Source organism: Trachemys scripta, chromosome 1, assembly GCF_013100865.1.
Source record: "Trachemys scripta elegans isolate TJP31775 chromosome 1, CAS_Tse_1.0, whole genome shotgun sequence".
Lineage (NCBI taxonomy): Eukaryota > Metazoa > Chordata > Testudines > Emydidae > Trachemys > Trachemys scripta.
In genome coordinates, this window is record NC_048298.1 from 63,545,932 (window position 1) to 63,557,478 (window position 11,547).

General features: G+C 43.4%; 1 protein-coding gene across 1 annotated transcript; it reads left to right on the forward strand.

Moving 5' to 3' along the window:
- The first annotated feature begins 1,874 nt into the window (after positions 1-1,874).
- Positions 1,875-9,765, forward strand: YEATS4 (YEATS domain containing 4). Its single transcript, XM_034771227.1, has 7 exons — positions 1,875-2,102; positions 2,998-3,117; positions 3,782-3,848; positions 3,944-4,038; positions 6,191-6,283; positions 6,362-6,449; positions 8,313-9,765. The coding sequence occupies exons 1-7, from the start codon at positions 2,052-2,054 to the stop codon at positions 8,480-8,482; spliced, it is 684 nt and encodes a 227-aa protein (XP_034627118.1). The 5' UTR covers positions 1,875-2,051; the 3' UTR covers positions 8,483-9,765.
- Positions 9,766-11,547: the final 1,782 nt, after the last annotated feature.

The window sequence follows — 11,547 nt, forward strand, 5'->3', positions numbered from 1 at the left end:
CTGTATTATTCAAACACTTTGTTCATTATTTCCTGGACATGTCTGTTTTATTCTAAATAGGTTTTTATTCTGCACTCATCACCATACTATCTAAACACCTTCTAGGAGCGCATTAAGCAACATGACTAACGTTTCACGTTTGTTCCCTTGGCCTCCTCACAGGGGTAGAAATGTGCACCATGGAGTATTTTGTTTCTGATTTTTTTTAATATATGTGCAAACCTATATCCCCATAGCTATCTGTTTATGTTAGAGAAGGCAGGTCAAAGAAATGCACTTTGCAGTTAGAGCCAAAGGTGGTGAGGTTTATTCTGGTCCTTAGTTTCTGGGGGAATTTACTGCAGTCTTGGGCCAGCCCCTGAGAAAGCTCTGTTTCCTGCATAGGCAAGTTTTACCCTTACTGTAGAAAGTTCCATTGTGCCAGAAAAGTGAAGACATCCACCATGGTCTTCATCCTGAAGCTGTCCCTAGACTACAGCACACATCAGCACCTCCAAATCTGCCACTGGGGGAAACAGCAGAATGGTAGCACCTGGGTACCAAAACCAATCCTACCCAGGCACTTTCTTCGCCAAAGCCTGCACTACCGGTGGCCACTCATGCATTCCCAGAAGGTGGGACTTTCTGGTACTTCTGGGAATGGTCGTGGGCCTGCCCTGTGGCGTGAGCTCCCATGCATCACACCACATGGACACCATTTTGAAGAGCATATGCTGCTGCACTCCCAATCACAGGCGTGTGCCTCAGGGCCCTCAGGGCTTTGGATCCAGCCCGCGGGATTTGCCCCCGTGGTGCTGCAGGTCCCGCGCCGCTCTCAAAAGCGGCTGGCACCACGTTCCTGGGGCCCCAGGGAGGAAGGGGGCAGAGGGCTCCATGCCTTGCTCCAGGCACCGCCCACCGCAGCTCCCATTGGCTGGGAATGGGGAACCGCGGCTAATGGGAGCTTTGGGGGAGGTACCTGGAGGTGTGGCAAGGGCAGTGCGCAGAGCCCTGTGCCCCCCCCACAGGAGCCGCACAGGGACATGCTGAGTGGCACAGTGTGGGGCCACGGCAGGCAGCACGCTGCTGCAGGTAGTGGCAGTGAGCCGGAGCCTGAACCTAGGGTGACCAGATGTCCCGATTTTATAGGGACAGTCCCGATATTTGGGGCTTTTTCTTATATAGGCTCCTATTACCCCCCGCCCCGTCCCGATTTTTCACACTTGCTGTCTGGTCACCCTACCTGAACCCCTCCTGCACTCCAACCCCCTGCCCTGAGCCCCCTGCTACATCCTGCACCCCAACTCCCTGCCCTGAGCCCCCTCATATACCGGCACTCCTCCTCTGCCCCAATCCTTGCCCTGAGCCCCTTCCTGCACACCGCACCTCCTCCCACACCCCAACCTTTATGATGTTTGCCTTTAAAAAAATTCCTTGGGTGAACACCCTAATGAAATGTGCTGCACACTCCTATGCCCCCAAAGGGTGGGTCAGGCACACTCTCTGAAATAGCTTCCCCAGTTGACACTCGACAACACCAAGTCTGGCACAGCCTCAGGCCTGGACAGGGGCGGGGGCAAGCCACCCACAATGAGGGACCTGGGATTTAAAATCAGACCAACGTCCTGCCTAATTCCCCCTCATCAGTTTACTGCCTCCATCCACTCACTGACCAGCTCTGCCCTTCCCCCCACTGACCAGCCGCTTCTACTGCCCCTTCCCCCCGGGCTCCCCAGGCAGCCCATCTGCCTTTTCCCGCCCCCGCTCCGCCCCTTTCTCCTAGTGGGTGGGGCAAGGTGACATCACGGACCCCGTGACACATGACTAGTGTTGGCCGCGGCTTCTTGCCAAAGGGAGGCGGGGTGACCTCGCGCTGCCTGTCTGATGACGTAGCAGCATTAGCGTCACCCGGCAGGGGCCGGGCGGGTAACCCACCCCCACCCGATCTGGCGGCGGGGACGGAAGGCGCGAGCCGTGGCCGGAGCTGCGCGTGGGCCTGGCCTCGCTGCCGCGGAGCAGGGGGCTGAGCGCGAGCGGCCGGCGCGGCCCCGGGCGGTTCCCCGCGGTGCAATATGTTCAAGAGAATGGCTGAGTTCGGGCCTGACTCCGGGGGAAGAGTGAAGGTGCCGGGGGCGGGGCGCGAGGCGGGGGGCGGTGCCCGGGGGCGGGTTCCTTTCTCCGCCGGGTTGGGGAGGGCGGCTGTCCCCACATCCCCTGGGCGCTCTCGGCTTGCTGGGGGGTCCGCACGGGGCGGGGGCTCTGTTGTTCCGCTCTGCCCGCGGGCAGCCGCCAGTGCAGCGCTCAGTGCCCGCCGCGCGGTGCAAGCAGCCGCGGGGGGGTGGCGGCCCCGGCACCTTCACCGCTTAGCGGCCCCCCGCCCCCCGCACGAAGGGCCAGTGCCCCAGTAGCAGCGCGGGCCAAGCCAGCGTCCCCACCAGGGCCGGCCAGGGTGAGCAACAGCCGTGCCTCGGGGGCCGGGGGAAGCGCCTCTCGCAGCACGCGGTGATCGAGACCAGCCTTAACCCCCGGGCTGGGCACCGAAGTTTCCTATTTGTTCCGCAGAGCGGGTCCAACGGGCAGTCCCGCCATGCCTGCTCTGCGGGGGCTGGGCGGCTTGAGCCGCAGGGTAACTCGGTCTCCCAACTTCATCTGACTCTTTGCTACCCAGCAGAAGCCAAGAGATTGGTTCAGCGGACTATAAACTCTTCATAACTGCTCTGCTGGTGGAGAAAAATACATTTTCACCCCCTTCTTTTTTCCCCTTACCACCGATAGCCTCAATACTGAAACGTTATTTATGTAGCTCAGAAACATTAATTTCTCTGTCAGATGGAGTCTCATGGCTCTCATAATGATAAAATATATGGAAAAAATACCAGTTTTAAACAAAAGAAATATAAATGGCAGAATAGCTTAAATTGAAATAAAAATAGCAGCTGTTATATATCATGTGGCTTCTCAACATGATTAGTTTCCAATTATCATTTATGAGATGCTGATCATTTTTCTTTTTTAAAGGGTGTTACTATTGTGAAACCTATAGTTTATGGAAATGTTGCACGTTATTTTGGAAAGAAGAGAGAGGAAGATGGACACACACATCAGTGGACGGTTTATGTAAAGCCTTATAGAAATGAGGTAGGCAAAAAGTTGATTATTGACCAAAAGATGTGTAACTGAACTAGAAATGTTTACCATAAATTGTCATCTGTCTAGATATAGGCCTTAATTCTGCAAACACTTACATTCATGTTTAACTTTAATCATGTTAGTGGTCCCATGGACTTAAAAGTTAAGCACATGCGTAATTGCAAGATTGGGGCCTTACCTGTTAAAATATAGGAAACATTGTAATGACAGTGTCACTCAAGAAATGCCAGAAAGGTCCTTAGCATTGTGTTGGGGTCAGAAGAAAATATAGGCACAATTAGAATATTTTCTTTATCTCTAGTGTAACACATTATAAAGAATTAATTATATGTACAAATAGAGAGTTGGCATTAGGGAAAAGGTGTGCAGATAAGTGTTTGGCAAAAAGTGAGTTATATAGACTGGCAGTTAAAAATAATCTCTATTTCTGCAAGGATCATATAGAAAATAAATTAGATGTCATCAGAGAGAAATGTAGCAAGAGATTATGTGGATTTTTTTAATCCTGGAGTTTAGCCTGATTTTGTCAGATAGTTAAAGTTTGACACATTAGTAAACATGATAAATATGTGGAGGGGGAAGAAACAATGAGAGAAACTGTTCAGTGTGCTTTAATATCTGGAAATAATTGGCTACAGTGTTTACATTTTAGGATATGTCTGCTTATGTGAAGAAAATTCAATTTAAACTACATGAAAGCTATGGTAATCCTTTAAGAGGTAAGCTTGTTTGTTTGTTTTTATGGTTTGTACATATATTCTCACTATGTGGAAGCTAAGTCATCTGTATTCCTGCCACTGTTTTTCCACTGCAGTTGTTACCAAACCACCATATGAAATCACTGAAACGGGTTGGGGTGAATTTGAAATAATCATCAAGATATTTTTTATTGATCCCAATGAAAGACCTGTAAGTAAATTTTTTGGCTTTTAATAAACCTTTATTTGTGTGTAATGTATTGTGCATTTATAAGACTTTGACATGGGATGCAGCTGACCAGAAAAAGTTCTAGTACTAAGTCTCAGCATGTTTAATGTCTTCATTACTATATGCCTAACCTTCACTTTTGGATACATCTTGAAGATGTGTGTGCTATTACTCAGCTAGTCATTTTTTGTAATGCATTGAATCCAGTGCATACCTGGCTTTCACACTTTTAAACTAAGTTTAGATAGGGAAAGCAAGTGTCAAGTAGCAGTGCGGTGCCTGAAGGTGGGAAGGGAATGCCTACTTCTTGAAAACAGAGCTTGTAAATTACCATGATCACAAGTGCTTTGTCCTTTCCCCTTGTCCAAAACTCTCAAAAAGCTCTTCATGCTTTCCTTGACCTGATTAACACTAAGGAGGAATGTGATAGTGTAAGGAGCTGGGCTCACCCCTGCGGCGCCTCCTGCTGGTTGTCCTGAGGAATTAGCTTATTTTCCAGCCAGGAGCGCTCTCTGCAGGCCAGTGATCTGCCTTACCTCATTCTGGCCCCCCGTGTCTCTTCCAGGATCCCGGTGCCCCTTCACTGGGTTTCTGACCCTCACCCACTAACCCCACCTCACCTCAGTGTATGGCTACTGCCAATCACCCTCTAGCCTGCGCTCCCTGGGGCAGACTGCAGTATAAGCCACTCATCATTAGCAAGGTTGGGTTTGGACCTGCTGCCTTTGCTTACTCCGGGGCCGCCCTCTGCAACCCCCAATACCTATTTGCCTTTTACTAGGCCACAGCCTGGGGCTTTCTAGGCTGGAGCTCCCTGGCTCCTCTGCCTTTCTCCAGCCCTGCTCCACTCAGGTACCCTGTCTCTAGCTCCCTGCAGCCAGGCCCATCTCCCTCTACTAACAGAGAGAGACTGTTGAGCTCCTGACTCCCAGCCTCTTAAATAGGGCCAGCTGAGGCCTGATTGGGGTGTGGTCCAGCTGCGGCTACTTCCCCAATCAGCCTAGCAGCTTTTTCCCTTCCAACAGCCCTCCCTCAGGGCTGTCTTTAAACCCCTCAGGGTAGGAGTGGGTAACCACCCTGCTACAGATAGGTTACACACTTTTGAATGGTGTTGAAGGAAGGAAAAGAACTGTAAGATGTTCCAAGGAGGTATCAGGAGTAATAAGATCAAAGTAGATAAAATGGCCTGGATTGTGTGTCTTCCTTCCCGGCCCTCCGTTATGTACAGTTCTTCCAACTGGAAGCAGGGATCAGCCATCTCTATGGCACTTAACAGGTTTGCTTAAGGGAAGGAGTGGAAAGGGCAGAGTTGTTGGGATTTGTTGATTAGAGCCAGAGCCATTGTGAATCCATGTTGCCTCCATGTGGATAGCCCTGGCCTCCCATGAATAACCAGGGGTTTGTAGGTAGGCTCACAGCCTATTCCAGTATCTATCACCTCCCACAGAATAATAGAAAAGGAACTCTTGGAGAAGAACTTCATCGAGGGGTGATCTAAATCTAGATTAGTTTTGAGGAGTACTTCCTAACTGTGTTTTGTTAGGCATCGGTATGCATAGGGTTCCACATGAACCAAGTGATCTTTTCTGTGCTCAGAACTTGTCTACATGGTGGGCTGGGGCACCGAAAGCTAACATGAATCTATAGCCAGCTACATCATAAAAAGTTCTGTAGTGTGCTTTGACTTACTGCTGTTAGTGCTGTAGCTGTGTCCACACGGGATGTTGTTGTGTGGCTAGGTAGTATTCTGCAGATGCAGTTCCTGGCTTGTTGTGCACCAACTCATTGAATGTTTTTAAAAAGGTAATTAAGATTGATCTATAAAAGCTATTATAATAGTTTATCTTATTTTCTATTTTACTTTCCCTAGACCCTTTCCAAATCTAGCCAGACATTTGGCTTCAGGATGCTTAAGTTGTTTAACAATTAATATTAAATTCAGTTATTCTGTTGAAGTTTAAATGGTATCAGAAGATCGGTTTAGTTCTTGTATTCTTACAGGTTTTTAAAAATCCTATATGCTTACACAGCAAAAAGATCAATGAATGTTTTAATTCCATTTGGGTGTATCACTTATTTTTTCTTAAAGTGATCATATTACATTTATTCAGGTCTATCTGTTTTCCTTGCACAGGTAACTTTATATCATTTGCTGAAGCTGTTTCAGTCTGACACCAATGCAATACTGGGAAAGAAAACTGTAGTATCCGAGTTTTATGATGAGATGGTAAGAAAAGAGAACATGTTAAAGGTTTTGTTTTTAACTAGTGAGATTGATAACAGGTGTGTATTTTTCTCCTCTTAGATATTTCAAGATCCTACTGCTATGATGCAGCAGCTTTTGACAACATCTCGTCAGCTAACTCTAGGAGCTTATAAGCATGAAACAGAGTGTAAGTGCCAACTGATAACCATTCTAGTGCTACACGTGAATTTTAGAAGTTAAGATTAACCATTAATGTTTAATTATCCTTTTTTGCTGCTGTAAAGTGAAATTTTCAAAAACAGAGCTCTTTCCACATACAAAACATCTTGTATCTCTACAGACATAGCTCTATTAATGTGCAAGAGTATTATACTAATTTTAAGATCTAAAGGTTTCAGATTTGTACATTTTTCACAATTATTGTTTACTTCTGAATAATTCTGTATGAAGGGCTGATAGAAATATTTATCCTTCACTGGAATTACGTGAAGTCCGAGAATAACACAAGGAATGAAGTTGCCCTATAGATTTGAGGTGTGAACTTCCCCTGTTCATCTCATCTGAACTCGGAGATTAAAGTTGAAATATTAACATTAAATATTTCAATACTAACACCTTTTCCTGAAGCCAGCAGCTATTTTGGGATGGAGTGAATAGTTACCATTACTTGTTTTCTAAATGAAGTTCTCAGACTTTCATGCTGTAGGCCATTTCTTAAGATAACAGACTTTTCAGAGTCACCTCCCTATCCAGCTTCTTTCCTAATTGTTTTCTTTGCAACTGTAATGCTTTCTTTACGTGAACTAAGTGTTGAGGGCATTAAGGAGATAAAATGAAAATAAATTTTATTAATATTGACTGGTGTGGCTGTTTGGCTTATATTCCCCTCCTTCAGATTTTGAATCAGTTTTCTGATTTCCTCTACCCAGAGCATGGATTTAATATGTATTCATTCCAAATCTCACCTTGCTGTCTACAACTTACTGCTCTAATCTCTCCAGGCCACTTACACTTGGGTTCTGTCCTCCTGTCTGTATGTTACCTCTCTTGTTTAAGTATTGTCAGCAAATTATATTACTTAAGATACCTCTGAGATGCCTAAAACCAAGGACTAAGGGAGTACATGTAGCTCTGAAACCCAGAAAATGCTGGATTCTGATCTCAGCGTTGGCACTGTAATGCTGTCTCAACTTTGGTAAATCGCTTGACTTTCCTGCCTTAGTTTTATCATCTGTGCCGTGGAAATAATGTCCATCAGTTTCCTCATTTGTAAAATACTTATCTCACAAAAGTACTGAGGATTATTTTTTGTATTTGTAGCTTGTTACTTTGTTAATTGGACAATAGAAAATGTTTTGAGACTTTACTTTTGAGCATGTCAAATTTTTACATTTTAACTAAAGTGGCTACGTGTTTCTACTAGGTATGGATAGAAGTGATTTATTGCTCTACAGCAAGAGTATTAGAGGTGTTTCCTTATTCTCCTTTCTTATAAAGATGCTTGTAGAAGCAGATATAGAGTAGGATCTTCCTGGAGCATGGGCTGTTCAATATCCCACAAATGGGAGGGGTGATGTGTTTGCGGGGGAGCGGAGTGCCAGTGTTCTAGTCAGATTTCTGTTGCCTTGCCAGCCCAAAAAGTGAGAAGTGGGGAAAGTAACATTCTCACAATGTTTTTGTGCATAAGCTAAAAAGCTGGAATTTACGGTATTTCAATGCTGCAGTTTCTGTAGGATACTTGCAAAGACAGATTCTGTGTCACTGTATCTCTGAGACATGTAGAATAACTATTGTGGCAAGGCATAGAGGGCAAGGTGCTTTTTTTTTACACCTGGTAGGGAATAGGAGCCCAACTTTCAGCCATGCAAACTCCAAAATGGGATCTGAAGGTCCTTCTGGATTATTTTAGGGCCCATGCATTACCAGTAGCGAAGATTCTGTGAAACAGATTCTGCCCTCCGTTACATTTTTTTGAATTTTTGAATATTATGTTGAGTAATTGCAGTTTTGCAGTGCACTAAAAATATTTTTTTCTTTGTCACTATCCCAGTTGCAGATCTTGAAGTAAAAACCAGGGAAAAGCTGGAAGCTGCCAAAAAGAAAACCAGTTTTGAAATTGCTGAGCTTAAAGAGAGATTAAAAGCAAGTCGTGAAACTATCAACTGTTTAAAGAGTGAAATCAGGAAACTAGAAGAAGATGACCAGTCTAAAGATATCTAACAAGTATCAATTTGATAGAGACTTTGCTGTAAATAAAGGGACTTGTTAACATTGTTCCATGATCCGTATTACCTCAAATTTCATAGAGGGGGCTATGTACAGTTTCATCCATGAATTTCATTTCAAAAGATTGTTGCATTTGAGGCCAGCTTTACAGATGAAAAATGTCCAGTGTTTAAACTATAGAAGTATGTGAAATTTTTTTTTTATCATTTTAAAGAATGTAATTCTTTGAAATCAGACTTTTTAAAAATTGCAGTGAGTGCAGCATGGTAACTTTGTAATAAATCTCCGGTTACTATCATTTACAACATGTAATGAGTTTTCATACTCCATTTACTCTTTCTAAATGATTTGGAGACAAATCTTTAAAACTGAACATTAAAATAGTAGTAGCTTTTTCACTGTTAGGAATCTGAAACTCCTCTGCTTAGTGTTGGCTTCACATCCAGTATGATGAGTAAACTTGAAGGGAGAGTTAAAAGCTTTGGTATGCAGGTAGATTAAGCCTGTCAGTTTAAAATTACTTCTGTTTTCTGGTATTGGTATTAGGAAAAAGTAAGCTGGTAGAGATTCAGGAGGATGAGATTCTTTTAACTAGCAGTTCTACTTTACAAATGGTACAGAGACAAACTATACAAATGTAGATCAGACTTGTATAAATGCAGCAACCACATTACTTATATTCCGAGATGTAAGGTGACTTGTCATGTTTTGCAGCTTTCTGTTGCCTAATATATTAGTATTATACTCTATTTGTTACCAGCTCAGTAACTCTAGTATACATCCTTATTGAAAAAGCAGTACCTGTTCCCCTTCTCAGCTCTGACTTTATTCATAGGAATAGAAGAGCCTGGCAGTGATGGAGCAACTTGTGATCTTGGAATAAAAGGGTTATCTTCCCTGCTATTTTTTAAAGTACCACTTTACAATAAAATCACCTGTTAAATACACACACACACAAACCCCAGGAATTAATGTGAGATTATGAAGATTCAAAGCATTGGGATTGCTTTAAATTTGAGATGAACGTGAACCGCCTGTTGACCCTGACTTTAGTAAACTAAATAAATTTAAAACAGTTTCATAGAATTGTAACATACTTCAAATAATGCAGTTTTTTGATATCTGCACTTAATACAGAATTGGAAGGATTTTGCCTTTTCATTCTCTGGCCCCACGATCCAGCCAAGATATGTGGGAATCAAATGAGAAGGCACAAGCCAAGACCCTTTGTTAAAAGGTGTTTCAAAGAGTTATAATTTTTCCATGGAACCAACTACTATCTGATGTTCAAATAAAGCTGGCTGACTCTAAAAGATGGTCCAAGTGGCTACCTTGGACAAATTGTTGCAGGTCTGATGCCTTGCAAGACTCATGAGAGGAGAACAGGTGGAAATTGACAGGAAAGTAAAATAGATGTCTGTATTCCAGAAACAGCAGCTCCTCCGCCTCCTTGCAGCCGCTACTCCGGGCTTGAGAGCGGGCTCAAGTTGGAAGGATAGGGTTTACAGAGAAGCCAATGGCTTACCCAAGCCCCACCAGCTCAGATAATGCCTTGTCACTTTCCCAACCTCTGAGTAAGGGTAAAAGAGCCACTATCCAGAGGAAGGAAGGCCCAGTGGGTGGGGAACTAGTTTAGGATTGGGGAAACTATGGTTCAGTTTCTTGCTCTCCACAGTGAGAGACCTTGAACAAGTCACTTAGCCTATCTGTGCCTCAGTATCCCTTGTGATATGGGGATAATAGTATACCCCTACCTCATTAAGGATTATGAGATGCTCAGATACTAGAGTGATGTGGATCATATAAGCACCCTAGGTAACTTCTTTTTCTGACAGTGATTGTAGAGGGTTTTTGGAGCTACTTGCTAGAGTTGAAGCTGTGAGGTGTCACTAGAATTTCAGGAGTACTATCACACAAGATTTAGGGGAATCGCATTCCATTTCCTGAGGTAGCTTTTAGGATATAGAGGGGGAGGTAAAGGAAACCTGGGAATTTGCAGTAATGGTGGGACAAAAATGGGTCTAGAACTCAAATTCTGCCAATACTTACTCCTGCACAGCCCTGCAACACGAGATTGTGGGGGAATGAGGAAATCATCTCAATGTTTTTAATCTTCACACTGAGCCAACATATGTGACAAGAATGCCTCTCCTGGTTTGGGAGTTGAAGTTGTGAATCCTAATTCTAGAGTACACGAGTCAAAATAATGGGAATATGAGTAACATACAATCAGAATTCTAGAGCCTCCAAAGTGTTGAAACAGATCTTGAAAGGCTGTGTTATAAATAGCTTTGCAGAATTCAATTTTTATTTTTTATAATTTTGACATATCAATGTTTAGTTTAAAACATTTTTAAATTTTTTTATTAACTTAAATTTTCAGTTGCAGGAAATTGGGGCGGGGAGGAGGGGTCAGGCAATAGGTGAGATCAGACCATAATTCTTTAATGACAGTAGATTTTGAGATTTCAAAAAGTTAAAGCTTTATTGCCATTAAAGCACAAATTGTCCACGTCAAAATGTACAAAATAAATATTCTTAAATCAAACTCTTCTCAAGCAGCATGTTTCTTATTTTGCCTATCTGTAAACTTTGGTTATTATAGATGTGAATTTTTGTTAATCTTTATGTATGGTGAAATGAACATCTACTGTCACTTACTGATAATCTAATCCTCCCAAGCCTAGTGATAAGAAGAAATATCTGAATCATAGCTTTTCTTAAGAACCTAAAAACTCTATCCAGCTGTATTTTTAAACCATTGTTATCACCATAGTATTAGAATACTTTATTTAAGTGCACAACTCAGCCTTAAAAATGGACCCAAGACTGATGCTTCCGTAATAGAGGGCATTCCCATAATAGACCAGTGATCTTCCCCCTCCCCCCCTTTACTTCTCCTGAGGAAATCAAGATTTTTTTTTTTTTCTTGTCACTGTTCCCTCAACTTCACTTCTTATGCTTTTCTTTCTCTCCTTCCTTCCTTGCTGTTCCTATAGGAGGAGGAAACAGAAATAATACCTATTACTTGGAGAAAAAAAAATTAGTCACAAAATCTT

Bases quoted from the DNA above. Each gene is read 5' to 3' on its own strand.
- YEATS4 (XM_034771227.1), top strand. From the start codon at position 2,052: ATGTTCAAGAGAATGGCTGAGTTCGGGCCTGACTCCGGGGGAAGAGTG. The intron at 2,103-2,997 runs GTGCCGGGGGCG...TCTTTTTTAAAG, and splicing joins ACTCCGGGGGAAGAGTGAAG to GGTGTTACTATTGTGAAACC. The intron at 6,450-8,312 runs GTAAGTGCCAAC...TCACTATCCCAG, and splicing joins TTATAAGCATGAAACAGAGT to TTGCAGATCTTGAAGTAAAA.